We start from the raw sequence: 16339 nt of genomic DNA on the forward strand, positions 1-16339 counted from the left end.
CCAGCAACCTTTCGGTTACTGGCCTAACACTCTAACCACTAGGCTAGCTGCCACCCCAGACATAGAGAGAGAGAGAGAGAGACATAGAGAGAGAGACACACAGATAAAGAGGGAGAGGAGAGTAGTCCAAGTGATTTATTGGGTGGACTGCTTCAAGGTATGCGTTGGCGGTGCGTTTCTGACACGCCACTATCACTTGCTAACAGATTACCCAGGGGGCTCTCTGGTCAAGAACATGCAGGTCTTGAAATAAAACAACACGATAACGCCGGACAGACAGAGTGGTCCATTGTTCTAAGGTGGCTGAGAAACCATGAGAACCCATGTATGTGTTGGTTCCCCTTCCGAGCTGTCGGAATTTCAGGAAAAATAAGAGAAGGTGGGGGGAGAAAAAAGAACGAAAAACAACAACAGAGGAAGAAATTGGGAATAGCACAGCAGCTTTCAGTGCTGATTGATGAAGGAAAAGGCCACTGTTTTAGAGGGATAAAGGAGAACAGAGAGAGAGAGGGATGAAGAGAGGGATGAAGAGAGAGAGAAATTCAAATAAAGACAGGAAACCGAGTTGCTGGAATAGGAGTCCAGAATAGAAACGGGGTTTAAGTGCAAAGAGGCACAGAGTGGTGTGGCATATTGGCATCATGGCATGCTTGGCGTTCGCTCTGCCATTCCTGCTGCCAAGCCAGGCTCTGGTATCGGCTCTCCTAGAAGGAGGAGGGAAGGAGAGGAGGAAAAGAGGAGGAGACATTCATTCTCACTCGGCCCAAGCCATAGAGGACTGAGCCATGCATGTGGGGCATACAGTGGGTGCTGGGTGTGGCGGGGAGCGGGGGGGCACCCTTCACCACCTCACATTCCACAGTTTATCTCACCCTCCATCAACACCCCTGCTGGAGGCTGGTGGTCCACAGGAAGAAAGATAGGGGGGTGACTGTCCCATGTTAGGGGGGTTACATAGTCCAGTTCCTCTTCTTATATAGGGGAGGGAAGGGGGAGACAAAACAGCACACAAGGAGAGAGTGAGAGCTCGCCGCCGATGGGAGAAACTCCCACACACACACACTCTGGGATTAGTACACCTCTGACCACGACTGCATTCCTGGAGAGCAAGAACGACATTATGCAGCAAAAAGGATTACACATTTGCAGACTAGAATCACACCAAAAAAGAGAGAGAATGAGAGAGAGCCTGTTTCTCATTCTTCTCCTCCCTCCAGCATTCCTTTGCGTCAGCGATGACATGAGACAACGTCTCGGAGTCAGAGAGAGTAATCAGGCAGTCTGACCCTCCACCTGTATATCTGGACTTCAGAGAGAGTGAGTGAGTGAGTGAGTGAGTGAGTGAGTGAGTGTGAGTGAGTGAGTGAGTGAGTGTGTGTGCACGCGCGCTATTGAGAGAGTAGGGACTACCTGATTGAACCAGGCTGAACCACCTGGTCTAACTACTTCCTTGCCAACTTGGTCCAGTCCAGGGCCTCTTGTCTGCCTGTCTGCCTGTCTGTCTTCCTGCCTGCCTGCCTGCCTGCCTGCCTGCCTGCCTACTGACCATTAGGTGACCTTGATAAGGGTGGAGGAGCATGGTAATTGAACAATGCAAAGACCTGGGTGACACAAGGCTAATCATATGATGACATGTAAACTATCCTTTGTAATCCTGTGGCAGCTGCAGTGTTTGACTTTCAACTTTACAAATATAATAGATAAATATAGATATAGATAATAGATGAATATAGATATAGATAATAGATAAATATAGATATAGATAATAGATAAATAGATAAATATCTAGATAGATATAGATAATAGATATATAGATAGATATAGATAAATAGATAGATATCTAGATAGAGTGTCTACTAAAATAGATAGATATCTAGATAGAGTGTCTACTAAAATAGATAGATATCTAGATAGAGTGGCAGCGCGTGCCTGGTTTGCAGATGATAAACACAGCAAAAAGCCTTAAACAGGGGTATTTAACGTCATCTAACTACAGAGGTTTAAGGCTACTTCCAAACCTTATATTAGCTAACGCTCTCAGAATAGAAAGCACTTAGGATGACTTGAAGGCCGAGCGGTACTCAACTTGAGGTACGTGAAGCATAATATTTGGAGAGATGCCACCGCCGCTGGCTCGCTGACACGTATACGAGAGAGAAATGTAGGGGGAGGGGGGAGAAAAGAGAGGGAAAGAGATAAATAAAGAGAGAAATGTAGGGGGAGGGGGGAGAAAAGAGAGGGAAAGAGATAAATAAAGAGAGAAATGTAGGGGGAGGGGGGAGAAAAGAGAGGGAAAGAGATAAATAAAGAGAGAAATGTAGGGGGAGGGGGGAGAAAAGAGAGGGAAAGAGATAAATAAAGAGAGAAATGTAGAGAGAGAGAGAGAGAGAGAGAGAGAGAGACAGAGAGCAAAATACATGGAGAGAGGAGGTCTCATAATTGTACAACTCGATTACAGATATTTTTCTTTTGATGTCTGAAACGGTCACATGGCGCTCGCTCCCTCACAGGACCTTCTAATGGCATCGAAACAGTGGGAGACAAGGGTTTAATTGAAACCTCCCGTAGAAAATGATCATCTTATTAAAGGGATTCTGACCTGCGGGAGTGTGTCTGGCACGTCGTCTCAGTGCTAACTGGATTATCTTGGTAATGAGTTTGATTTGGTGTGGTGCAGCATCAGTACCCATCTGGCCCCGACACCATGGCCCCACCATGACAAGATGTCATTCTGTTAAAGGGGCAATCTGCGATTGGTAAATCTGTTGTTTGAACTACAGAAAGTAAATAAATAAAAGCGTTAACATTTGAAAACAAGCTGGACACGATTTTGATCAGTAATTGTGAGCGAAACATTTTGAACATTTGGTGTTATTGCAGGGGATGCTTGATCAATGACACGGAATTAATAGCAATGTACAATGTATAATTGTAATACCTCTAATCCCAACACTAAGTTGCTGGAATAATTGCTCACTAATATGAATAGATCATGGGAATACATTGGTCCAGCCATTACAGTGGTACAGGGAGAAAGAGCAACATAATGACACCTTCCTCACCAAGCTGGATTCTAGACAGAGAGACTTTAAAGTAAGAGGGAGAGTGAATTCTCCTCAATGATCACCTCTATGGTCCCTCTTGTCGCTGTCACAAACATCTGCTGTGTTGTGGTGCTTTAACACTGTTGTTAATCACAGTGCCTTGAGGATCATTCCTCTGTGCTCACCACTCAGTTATTGTGGAAGCAGAATGCCTAGCCCCGAGCATGCACCTTACTGCACTGTGTGTGTGTGTGTGTGTGTGTGTGTGTGTGTGTGTGTGTGTGTGTGTGTGTGTGTGTGTGTGTGTGTGTGTGTGTGTGTGTGTGTGTGTGTGTGTGTGTGTGTGTGTGTGTGTGTGTGTGTGTGTGTGTGTGTGTGCATGTAGCCTTTGTGTTATACTTGTAACTACTGCTTGTAAACATGTTTCTGTGTTTACAACGCCACAGCATTATTTAAACCATTACTGTTCTAAGTGGGTGTCTAACCGAACATGAATTAAACATAAGATAGATAGATAGATCAATCAAGTATCGGCATAAAGGAAAATGAACATTCACAGCGTGTCTTCGACTGACATTAGAACGGCAAATGAGCGGTTAACAGCAAATCACTACTTTGAATGGAGAAAATAATTCCAATCTTTAGGTTTTGAATAATTAATTATGTTTCTACGGCGACGTGGAATGATTCCTGCTGAAGGTTAAATATATTAGACATATTAGACATACATTATCTCTAAATGATCGATCGCTTGAAAAATCCCCAGATTGCCCCTTTAATGAGCTCTTCAGTCAGTCACACCAGATGTCAAAGCCAAGTGCTTGTCTACAGCACTGCTCTGCCAACTGAGTTCCAAGCACAATTTAGCATTTGAATATTTTTAAATGATAGTTTGTCAGACAAGTCTAATTATTATTAGTACATTGATATAAGAGCAACGTCCGTCCTCGTCGAAGTAAGGAAGTCAGAGGTGTTCATTAGAGCACGCAACGGAAAATGTTTTCAAACATTTTGCAGCTGAAAACTAAAATGTAATGTTTTTTATTGGACCTGTCTAAGTAGTCCCTCCCAGTTTGAGTCTGTTCTCTTCCTTTGGTTACTAACAAACATGACCCATGTTTGATTCTTTTTCTAGCGACTACATCAAAGTTCAGCCAACCTGCCATGGGCCACCTTAGCCTGAGACATGTACGATGACTCATTTCTACATTCCGGAAAGGATTTTAACCCCGTCTCCCCCCTTCTCTCTCGCCCCCTCTCTCTCGCCCCCTCTCTCCCTTCTTGTTTTTAATTACATACTATCCTATTCCTGTCTTAAGGCGTGAATTCCACAAGTAGTTTCAAGCCACTTGGATTTACCTGAAACTAACCCTGACGGAGGGGGTCATTCAATTCAATATAGAGGCACAGACACAGACACAGACACACGCACACACACGCACGCAAGCACTCTCGCTCACTCACTCACTCACTCACTCACTCACTCACTGTGTGGTAACTCTCAACGGACTACTCGTTGCACTGCGTTTTCAGCCTGCTCTTTGAGTTATCTCAGGACAGTAATTGAGATGTTATCTGCAGAGAGAGGTTGCACTCCAGGCATCATTCACTGTGTGTGTGTGTGTGTGTGTGTGTGTGTGTGTGTGTGTGTGTGTGTGTGTGTGTGTGTGTGTGTGTGTGTGTGTGTGTGTGTGTGTTCGGCCCCTGGCACACAGCAGTCATTTCCATTTGTGCTGATTCAGGCTGTTTCTACCACCCTCTCCTGTGTGATTATAGTATCTAACCACTATGGAGAGCTGCCTGTATCCTGCATCAGCTATGAATCAATGAATAAAACAGCAACATTAATACGCCTGTTCCTGTTGCTATGTCTCTGTGTGCATTGTAGACAATAAACAATGATTATCATGCCATCGCTCAGGGCCGGGTGAAGTTTGACTTCCATTCGTTTCCTTTGGATAATGTTACTGTCAGCAGGTCTGGATGGAGGTGGATGAAAGGGGCCTTGAAGCACTAAGTAAAGGCATGCTGGCTCAGATTAGAATGACCACTAACTCACTATGGCTCTCTCTCTCACTGACTATCTCTATCTCTCACCAACTCCATCTCTCACTCACTAACTCGCTCTCTCACAAGTACCCATCTCTCTCTCTCTCTTTCTCTCTCTCTCACCAACTCTCTCTCTTTCCCTCCTTATCTCTCACTAACTACCTAAACTCTATCTCTCTCGCTCTCTCTCACTAACTGACTAACTCTCTCTCTCTCTCTTTCTCTACAGGAGTATGAAAGGTACAGTGTATTTTCACACAGAAGACACCAAGTGGTCTATCCAATCTTAGTGTAGGGTGTAATCACAACGTCATTAAGCATCACAATGTCACAATGTCACGATCACAACGTCATCCCAGTTACTGGTCGGCGGTGAGGAGGACGGTCTTACCTTGATTGCAGGTTTTTCCAGTGAAGCCGGGGTGACACTTGCATTTGCTGGGTCCTACGCAGTCTCCATGCTTACACCCGTGCTGGCACAGAGCTGTTTGGGGAGGATTCCCATAGATAGGAGAGAGGCAAGTGAGAAGAGCAATTCCACGGAACACACTCACTGCCTGTTTTCATAAAGCGTCTCAGAATAGGAGTGCTGATCTAGGATCAGGTGCCCGGTGTCTATGCAATCTTATTCATTATGATCTAAAAGTCAAAACGGATCCTAGATCAGCACTCTCAGACACTCTGTGAATACAAGCCCTGGTTTCAGATCAGATGTGAGAAAGCATGTAATCCTGTCTGACTTGTTCAGTAACTTGGTGTGTACTACTGTTGATCTACTTTAGTTTATTAGGTTCTTTAGAAACTAATTTAGAAAACATTTTCTTGCATTGTTGGTTAGTGGCTTGTAAGTAAGCATTTCAACGTAAGGTTTCAACCTTTTGTATTCGGTGCACGTGTCTAATAACATGGTCTTTGATTTGTTGATTTACTGTGTACGACAATGCAAGCACAGCGGCGCGTGTGTGTCATACTTGTGTGGGATTAGGGGCGATGGAAATCGTGGTTCAACAACGTACAGAGATAACATTTTCATGGGAAACCATGTTTACCATTACTGTACAGCGCTGGCTTATTGGGAGAGAGAACCCTGTTTCCTTGTTGATTTGTATCCATTTCAAAGCGTACAAGCTCTAAGCGATTAAAACACTTGAACTTTGTGCGAGCACTGAAGTGCTGATTTTCCTGGCTTTGAAAGCGGCTGCACTGATATTTACGGTGGGAAACAGCCAACACAGCTAAACTAAACGAATAGCCTAATACCTCACTATTAGCACGGCGTTAAAGCACACAAAAGCAAACGCTTGTCTTGAACATTATGTTCAGTATCAGGCAGTAGAAACAACATAAAACATCATATTTTCTGGCTGCTGGTTGTCCATTGCGTGAAGTGTTGTTTAGGGCAACTGAAGGCATTAGGACTTGAGGCAATAGTAACGCTTTACAGTAATCTCTGTGTGTTCTGGTGTTGGAGACGCCCGAGTCCCAAATGCTACCCTATTCCCTTCATAGTGCATTACTTTTGATCAGAGCTCAATCGACCCTTTTCCAAGGTAGTGCACTACATAGGGAATAGGGTGCCATTTGGAACGCAAGCACAGAGCTGGAGGCTTGCTCTGCTTTCTGTTCTGTCTAACTGTGCTGCTCACTGTGTTCACCTGCAGCATACTAACCATGGCTGATATACAGGGGCCTCAGCCAACTGGTACTAATTTCCATTAAAAGCTTCATTAAGTCCGTCATAATAGGGACCAATCAGGCTCGTTAATTATCCATACGGTTGGAGTTGGAGACGGGGGGTTATACGTGTTTGTGGCAGGAAGAAGGGGTGAGTGTGCATGTGTGCATCATGATTGGACACGTCTGGGCGAGCTCGCTTATCTTGTCACAGATTTATTGTGCGCCTGATACCATCATTATGTGAAGTACAATGTAGAGGTTCAGTGGGAAAGAGTGGAGACTCAACATCATGACTGATGCTTAGTGGAAATAGACAATGGAACTGTATAGAAGGCTAGCTGAGCATTGCTTAACTATAAAGATATAAGCAAGCATGAAAAGCTTAATTTTGGCATTGCAAGTACACCCTACAGATGTAGGATCTTAATTTGATCCCTCTTTCTTGCTGAGAATTTTCCTGCACAGTATGGAAAATGTACACTTGTAGTGTATTCAAGGCTTAAAAAGTCTTCTAAAGTTTGTAATTTACACTTTACATGTTAGTCATCTAGCAGATGGTGTTATCCAGAACAACTTACAAAAGCAATTAGGGTTAAGTGCCTTGCTCAAGGGCACATCGATAAGAGTTTTCACCTTTTACATTTCAGACTTGATTTTCCTTAACAAAAAATGTATCTACCTCTAAAAAAATCCACATAATAACTCACATTTCCTGTTGCTGCAGGATCATTTTCCTGCTGTAGCAAACCGGCTCAAATTAAGATCCTACACCAGTATACAGGTTACCCAAAATGCCCATTCACAAAATGTCAATTGAAACGGAATTAGGTAGCTATATGAAGCGTATCATTGCGGCGGTTAAACCTTTGAGCATGGGGCGTTGGAGGCGATAGAGAGATAGTGTTCATATTTCGGCTTGGAACATGGTTCATATTGAATTCACAGCCATTAGTGGGGATTCCTTTAGCTGGAGGACATAGCATTGTGTAGTCTCATTCCACTTTATTAGAATGTGTAACCTAATAGACAAGACAGCGTTAGCCCATTTTCCAAACCTGGGATATATGAGATAGGGTGTTAACGCGAGGAGGCAGGTGAGCTGTGAAACCTCTAGATTACGCCCCTGATTAAAAAGAAAAAAGGGTTCGACAAATTTTGGCGGGGGAAGTTGAATCAGGGAAACGTGTAAAACTTCTTAGGTCAAGTCCTTATCTGGTCAGCGATTTGGGCCAATTAAAGTCGATGAAATCATATATTAATACAGCTGACACGGTCACTGTCACGAGCTGTGAGGGGTTTTATTTTAAAGTTTTTCCACAGAGGGTAGTATGAGGACAAGCATGCTCAGAAGTAACCCATCCCAGGCTGTTGGGTTCAGAGAAAGGTTGGTCTTTTTAAATCTGCGGTGCGGCCCAGGGAAATACCCTGTGTTCATTAGACCACATCAAACCACATGAGGAACTAAAAATGGCCGCCGCAACCGCAGAGGAGCAACTACATGCTCCAATTCAACGCGCTTCTCGTTCCCTGAATACCGGCTGATGACACCCCTTCACACCAGTTTGCATCAGGCATTCCTCTGGCGATCCATCCTTAGAGCCCATCTAAGGATCAGGCCCCCAGTGTCCAGACTGGAGCCTGAAGTCACGAGCTCTGCTGGTCAGCTGCTGCTAGCAACCTAGCAGTGCCAAAAGCCCTGGTCTGGCGTAGTAAGCCTATGTAAATTACAATCGCCAGAACGCCCCCCATCCCCAAAGAACATTTGGACGGCAGTTTTAGCCTCTAATATTAGTTTATTATCATCAAGTTCAATCCTACGGTCAATCAAATCGAGATATTTAATGAAATAGTGATCCATTCTGACTACTACATTTGTCGTCACACAGGACCATGTGCTGACACAGACCAATCACGGGCCGGCAGGCTACGGGGAGGCTCGTGCCCGGTGGAGTTGGCTCTCTCAGGCAGGATGAAAACGACTACATCGACCATGAACATTTGCTAGTTACGGCCACTTTTACCATGATCCTTAGCAATTTCTTGGTGCCATTCAGCCCCATGCGGCAATATGGCGTGGTTCGAATTCAAATACTTCCGGCTTCCATAGGAATACGTGGATGCCGTCAGCGCTATCACCATCTACGGGCTTTAATGTCTACGCTAAGGATGTTGGTCTACTTTTGGTCTCTGGGGGTCAGATGTTTGTGAACTTCATTGGAATGAGGAAGTATGCTCCAACTACATTTCACTAACTACTGTAACTTGACAGTGTTTGGCAAAGACAGTTCAAATGTTAAGATACAGTATATGATATTGTCAAAATCATTGTATTCGGGTAGAAGAAAAGCTGGATATTTTTTTACTGTACTGCTTGACATACATGTATTGCTAGAAAAAACATTTTAGCATTCCGTTATCTGACAACGGAGTTAATTTCGTGCAATTCTACACATTTTGCCATAGGGTGTAGAGAATTTGCATGCAGTTTTTAATATGATAGGGTTTCTGAGTAAGACTGAATAACAAAGTCAGTGGGGCCCCCCGGCTGGTAATTCCACCATGATTACAAAGTTTAGATAGCTGGCCGCTAGACTAACTTACCAATCTAAAATACTTTAGCTGACGTGGGCTAATTGAGTGACTATCGGTGACTGACGTAACAAGAGACAAACTGCTGATGCACAACCACATTTTTTCATTGCACCTTGTTTATTCTACTATTTTAACTTGCAACAGTAAGTTGAGACCCCGACTGAGCCCCCCCCCCCCACCCCCCCAATAAAATATGGAAACAACATATCATCTTCCACCACTGATGTCGGCGTAGCATTTTGAAGATTGGGAAGTCATCTACATTGAACTACAATTATTTTACATAGGCTCTTGGTTGATGAAGTTTTCATGTACTAACTAGGCAGCTGTATATAGTTTATATGAGGATATCAAACTCACAGGAAATGAATAACTAACACTTAGCCATCTGAGGGCATCACATAGCTCTCAGTCAAGTTGCTGGTGTGAACGCCAAACATCTCAGTCATGCTGCTGGTGTGAACGCCAAACGGTGGCTGCAGCACCAGTTCTCAAGCCAGAAGGGGAGGAGATTTCTTTGCCAAGGGGATGGGGTAGGGGGGAGGATGAGGGAGAAGGGGGGGAGGTGACTATTAATAAATCAGTGAAGCCAGGATTCAGAGGATGTGTGTGCCTCGCTGCCTTCAGGACCTCGTCTTGCCAAGAATTATTTGAAAGAAATATGTGGAGCAGCTGACCTTGTGGCGGACACCGTATTCTCCCGACTACTCTGTGGGTTAGAGCGAAGACGCCTGCTGCAAAACAAGTGTGCAAACACAAAGAAAAGAACATTCCAGCAGGCGTTTTGTCTTGGTTGGATGAGAGAACAGAATCGAGGCATGAGAGAGCCAGAGAGCCGTACTCTTTTTGACGAGTAAAACATTCTTGAAATGATGCACAAAGCATAACAAGGAGTCACACACATTACATGGTTACAACCACAGAGAATGGACGTGGGATGTCACGTCCCCTTCGCAACATGCAATGTAGCTCGTAGCTACATCTTGAATATGCTTACAAATTCAAGTTTAGATCAATCACTTCCACTTAAGTCTAGTAATGCATTGATGTCAATGGGAAACGAAGTGAAAACTCAATTTAAATGGCAGTTAGCACAAGCACCATGGAGAATGGATGCTTCTCATCACGCAATGTTGCCAGTAGCTAATAGCTATGTTTGAAATATGTTTACAAATTGGAGTTTAGATAGTTTAATTAGTAACATTGATGGTCAAATTGTGCCGTGGTTCCGCAGAGATACCGCGTGGCATCATGCTGGCTAATTGCATATTTCTGGAACGTTCACATCACAAGCCGAGAGGAGAAAGACAAGGCGTTTTCTTCTAACACACAGGCTGCAGATTCTGTGATGTTCAATTCAATTTCCTCCTCCATTCCTTTGATGGATAAAAATACCACCACCGTCACCACATTTTGAAGGAGTCCGCAGCATATTTTTCTGTATCTGACAAAAAATTGATACAAGTGCTTAGGTATGAACAGATTGATATCTGACAAAGTATTTGATCCTTCCTAGGCCCACGTTGAATTGAAACACAATCTATTGATTTCTCCCTTTCAGAATCCATGTTCTTTTTATTACCTTACCTTCCTTGTCTCTTACTTACCTCATTACCACTAACAGATCAAAATACATGATTAAGTTTCTATTGAATGGATTTCCCCCATCCAGCTAATAGCAGATCAGTGGCCTTGAAGAAAACGAGACAAAGAGAAGCTATTTAAGACTATTATTATTTAATGGGTGCTTAAATTTGTACTATATTTGGAAATGTGTTTTTTGCCTATCCTCACCCTCAGGGTGAGGGGTCACGGCCAGGGTATTGGTTAAACTGTATCAGTTTACCCATTTTGTCACTCACTCATTGGCTTCCATTACTAATTAAAAGTCCTCTCCTAATCCAAGCTACTTTGTATTTCGAGAGGGAAACCGACTAAACAGTCTCAGGAAAAACTGCACTGAAGATCGGTATCCTCTTGGATTTCTTTCCAAAATCTGGGATCAAAGCAATAGACCGGTAAGAGAGAGTTAATTTGGGATTCCATTTGTATGGAGAGCGAGAGAGAGAAAGGAGAAAGAGAGAGAGAGAATGAGAGAGAGAGAGAGAGAGAGATGGAATATGATGCAACTGAGGGGGCTTCAAGATATTTGATTAAATTCATTTAAAAGATCACCGTCATTTGTTTAGTGTTGGTTTGATTAATTGCAGCTCTTTGCCATCATTTTAGTCTAATCCGAGAGCTTGGTATGACTAAACGACTTGGACGTGAGGACTAAGAAAAACTTGTTGATTTGCCAGTGGTCTATTCTCATCCTGACTGTGAGTTAAACCTGAGGGACATTCTGATGTGTATGTAATCATTGGAGATATACTGCAGATGCTTAGCAAGGCAAATGCATCTCTGTTTATGGTGGCACTTGGATACAGTAAAGTAACGCTGCCTGTGATTTAAACCACCCATTCGCATAACATGTCAGTGTAGTACCAATGGAAATGCTTGGCCTATAATACATCTCTCGCTTTCTCTTTCTTCTCTCTCTCTCTCTCTCTCTCTTGCTCTCTCCTCTCTCTCCACCATCTCTCTCCTTCTCCATTTCTCTCTGTCACTCTCTCTCTCTCTCTCTCTGTCTATCTCCACTCACTCACTCCCTCTCCCATCTCTCCTCTCTCTCTCTCAGTTCTGGGGACAGGGAGCTTTAAATTCGGGGCAGACCCATTCCAGTTCTCCATTCTTTGTGAGCAGTCACCCAGACCGATCACTGAACTCTTGCAGGCCCGGAGACAGCCAGAACCCGATAGCACCGCCAATCTAATCTCCGGGGCCGGCCCCAAAACTGCAGTGGTGTAATCTGTACTCCATGACGACTGGCCTCCCTCCGTCTCCGAAGTTTAAATCAGCCCTGTGGCAACATGATGGAGTACTGATTGAGGTCTCGAGTGATTGGACTCGTGTGGTACGCTCGGTCGGGGGCATTTGAAGGCGTTAGCGAACATTCTGGTTTTTATTCTATGGCATTGATTTATCACAACGTCTGAGACAAATGGCTTGCGGGAAAACGATACGGTTTCCTTCAAAAACAGGTGGTGGGTAAAAGGAGCTTCTGCCGAGAGGGACGACGACTCTCCGAGGTGAACTCAACGTTTTCTCGTACTTGACATGGAATGTGTGAGACTCCTGATGGGTACTTTGGAACAGTGTTAGAGAAAACAGATAGATAACACACTGCTGTTTAATGAACAGAAACAAGGTCCTGTCAAAGGTATCTACTCACCCAAAGGTCTTTAACATGTCAAACAAACGTCAAGCGGAAACACGGATTACTAATCCCTGTCACTGTAGATCTTGTCTATTTCTCAATTGTCTAGAAACACCATCCTCTCCCTGCCTCCTGCCTTCTCCTTCATTGCACTGATCTGAGAGAACTGACCAGGTGAAAGACAGCCATACGATGGGCTTGATTCCACCATATTGTTTTCACCTGTCAATTAATTTCAAATCAACGCAGAGGACGGAGCTAAACCCAAACAGGATAAAACAAATATTTGGTCTGATATATGATGTTATATTCTGTCTACTCTAGAAACGGAGCTAACTTCCTCTTCCTGACTGGTCCAACATGGACAGCTGGGAGGACCTGAGCCAAGCCCAAAATGACCAGGAAGCAACACTTATTGAGTACAGGGATTCCTGCCAACACAACAGCAGAGCTCTAAGCTAACTAGCCTAGCAACATGTTGGGGCCTTAGCCGTCACAAATAATAGCAACCACAAAAGCATCCATTTCTGCCACTTTGTCTTGAGCCTCATCTCTTGAGTTCCCTCCCAGCACAGTCTTGGTCTGGCTCTAAGTCTGAGTCGCTATGTCATTACCATAACTTGTTTTTCTCAAGCTCGGGTCTACGTGAGAATGCAATTACCATATTCTGTTTTTCTTTTCACCTCAAATGAGGAGCGAGGGATAAAGAGGAGAGGAGAGTCAGCTGGCGGTGAGGCAGAATGTTAATCTGACACGATAAGTGGGCCTAAGGTTACTCAACTCAACACTAACACTCTCACCTAGGGGAGAAGGGAAGGGAACGAGGTCGACCACCATAACAGAGTGTCTGAAAGGAGGGCCTGATGCCAAACCTAAACCAAGTGAAGGTTATTGAGCTCAACACCCTTGCCTAGGGGAGAACGAAAGGGCAATAAGCGGGCCACCATAACAGTAGTCTGCTCTCAGGTCAGTATGTACTGTCTTGATAGCTTCTCTGGTCATTGTAGGACAACACAAACAGATCTGGCATCAGGCTACTATAACAGGGCATTCAATGGAAGGCCCAGTGCCAAACGGAAACAATAGAGCTCACCGTGAAGTAAATACCTTTGGACAGGGACCAGCAGTGTGACATTTTAGTTTTGTCTAAAAACGACAACATGAACAAACACCAACAAATCTAGCATGATTATAGCATGAGTCATGACAAGTGATTAGGAAAAACAACAACAACAACAAAAGAGCTAAACAAAATGCATATGAGGTGAAAGGTTATGAAGGTGATGTGAAGTATAATGACGATGACATGAAAGCATTATAACCCCTCCCCCACCCCCAGTCTTCCAGGTTAGTAGATTGACAGAGACGGAGCCAACATGCAGCCCAGCCTCTCTCCGTCTACTCTCTACATGTTGTGCGTAAGTAAGCCCGTTGTGTCACCCATCCCACTTCCGCAGCCGAAGCAACAGCTGTACCATCATGTGTGCAGCGAAGCCATGCAGTGTTTCTCCCATTTGTCAGGCTGCTCGACACTTTCAGAGCTCCCTATTAATATCATTCACACATCTCTGCAGGATAGAATTACACAGTATGGCAGCAGCCAATACTCCTCTGTTTCCACAAGAGTCAATATTTGTCCACAGGGCTAGATATTTTATTAAGGGTCAATATAATATCAGACGGTGGTATAATGTAATACTGTTGCACAAAATGTGTTCATTCTAATAAAATTAGGTATATTGAGTCTACAGTAGGCTCATTCTAGTAAAACGAGGTATATTGAGGCTACAGTAGGCTCATTCTAGTAAAATGAGGTATATTGAGGCTACAGTAGGCTCATTCTAAAACAGTGAGGCTCATTCTAGTAAAATGAGGTATATTGAGGCTACAGTAGGCTCATTCTAGTAAAATTAGGTATATTGAGGCTACAGTAGGCTCATTCTAGTAAAATTAGGTATATTGAGGCAACTGTAGGCTCATTCTAGTAAAACGAGGTATATTGAGGCTACAGTAGGCTCATTCTAGTAAAACGAGGTATATTGAGGCTACTGTAGGCTCATTCTAGTAAAACAAGGTATATTGAGGCTACAGTAGGCTAATTCTAGTAAAACGAGGTATATTGAGGCTACAGTAGGCTCATTCTAGTAAAACGAGGTATATTGAGGCTACAGTAGGCTCATTCTAGTAAAACGAGGTATATTGAGGCTACTGTTGGCTCATTCTAGTAAAACGAGGTATATTGAGGCTACAATAGGCTCATTCTAGTAAAACGAGGTATATTGAGGCTACAGTAGGCTCATTCTAATAAAACGAGGTATATTGAGGCTACAGTAGGCTCATTCTAGCAAAACAAGGTATATTTACAGTAGGCTCATTCTAGTAAAACGAGGTATATTGAGGCTACAGTAGGCTCATTCTAGTAAAACGAGGTATATTGAGGCTACTGTAGGCTCATTCTAGTAAAAACGAGGTATATGCTGTAGGCTCATTCTAGCAGCTCATTCTAGTAAAAAAGGTAGTGGCTCATTCTAGTAAAAACGAGGTATATTGAGGCTACAGTAGGCTCATTCTCATTCTAGTAGGCTCATTCTAAAACGAGGTATATTGAGGCTACAGTAGGCTCATTCTAGTAAAACGAGGTATATTGAGGCTACAGTAGGCTCATTCTAGTAAAACGAGGTATATTGAGGCTACAGTAGGCTCATTCTAGTAAAATGAGGTATATTGAGGCTACAGTAGGCTCATTCTAGCAAAACAAGGTATATTTACAGTAGGGGCATCCTCTGAATCCATGACTGGATTTACTCAACATGTCACCAAATTGATTCCCTGCACACCTGCATTTACATATACATGACATTTACTAAATATACACTCACAGCAATCATTTACAATTACCTGTTTACATGGCTACAAGCGTATAATGGGAATCTGCTCACTAGAGCCTTATTCACGGCTAGAATATCGTTCCCACAACACGGAAAACTCCACAGCAGCAGTGAAAATGTCAAGTGTATTTTTCACTTTGTGTGTGTGTACGTCCACGTATGTGCCTATGAACAAGTGTGTGTTCCGTGTGCTCGTTGGTAGAGTGTGTGTTTCAGAGCCCTTAGTTACTATATGTCTTCTGTATAACACTTTGTGACATTTGCTGATATAAAAAAGGGCTTTATAAATACATTTGATTGATTCTAGACGGGTTTTTAATCCTCTTTCTACATCCTAATTGTGGTTAGATCCCAGCAGCTACACCCTGGTAACCCACGGCAACCCCTGTCGGAAACCCTGGTTGCCCCCGGTAACCCTAACCCAGCACCAGGCACGGTAGAGTTGGCACTACTCACGTTGGCAGTGGCCCCAGGAGCGCCGGGTCCATCCCCAGCAGCAGTCGATGCGGGCGCCGTAGCGACACAGCCCATTGGACGAGGCCATCTGCCGAGGCCACCTGTCAGGAGACAGCTCTATCAGTTCACAGCCAATTAAAATGGACGAATTTAAAAGCCAGCAGGGTCTGTTGGTTCTTGCCCACCAAGCCAGGAGAGAGAGGGAGAGAGAGGAGACAGAGACAGAGAGACAGAGACAGAGACAGAGAGAGAGAGAGAGAGAGAGAGAGAGAGAGAGAGAGAGAGAGACAGAGAGAGACAGAGAGAGACAGAGAGAGACAGAGACAGAGACAGAGACAGAGACAGAGAGAGCAGTCTTATTCAAAACAAAGCCC

General features: G+C 43.9%; 1 protein-coding gene across 1 annotated transcript in view; it reads right to left on the reverse strand.

Moving 5' to 3' along the window:
• The window catches only part of LOC135507080 (nephronectin-like), a 60476-nt gene that overhangs the window by 35512 nt on the left and 8625 nt on the right, over positions 1-16339 (reverse strand). Inside the window, 4 exon segments of the mRNA XM_064926618.1 lie at positions 873-971; positions 5485-5577; positions 10040-10093; positions 15966-16066. Coding sequence (XP_064782690.1) covers positions 873-971; positions 5485-5577; positions 10040-10093; positions 15966-16066 — 347 coding nt within the window.

Source organism: Oncorhynchus masou, chromosome 20 (assembly GCF_036934945.1).
Source record: "Oncorhynchus masou masou isolate Uvic2021 chromosome 20, UVic_Omas_1.1, whole genome shotgun sequence".
In the NCBI taxonomy this organism is placed as follows: Eukaryota; Metazoa; Chordata; class Actinopteri; order Salmoniformes; family Salmonidae; genus Oncorhynchus; species Oncorhynchus masou.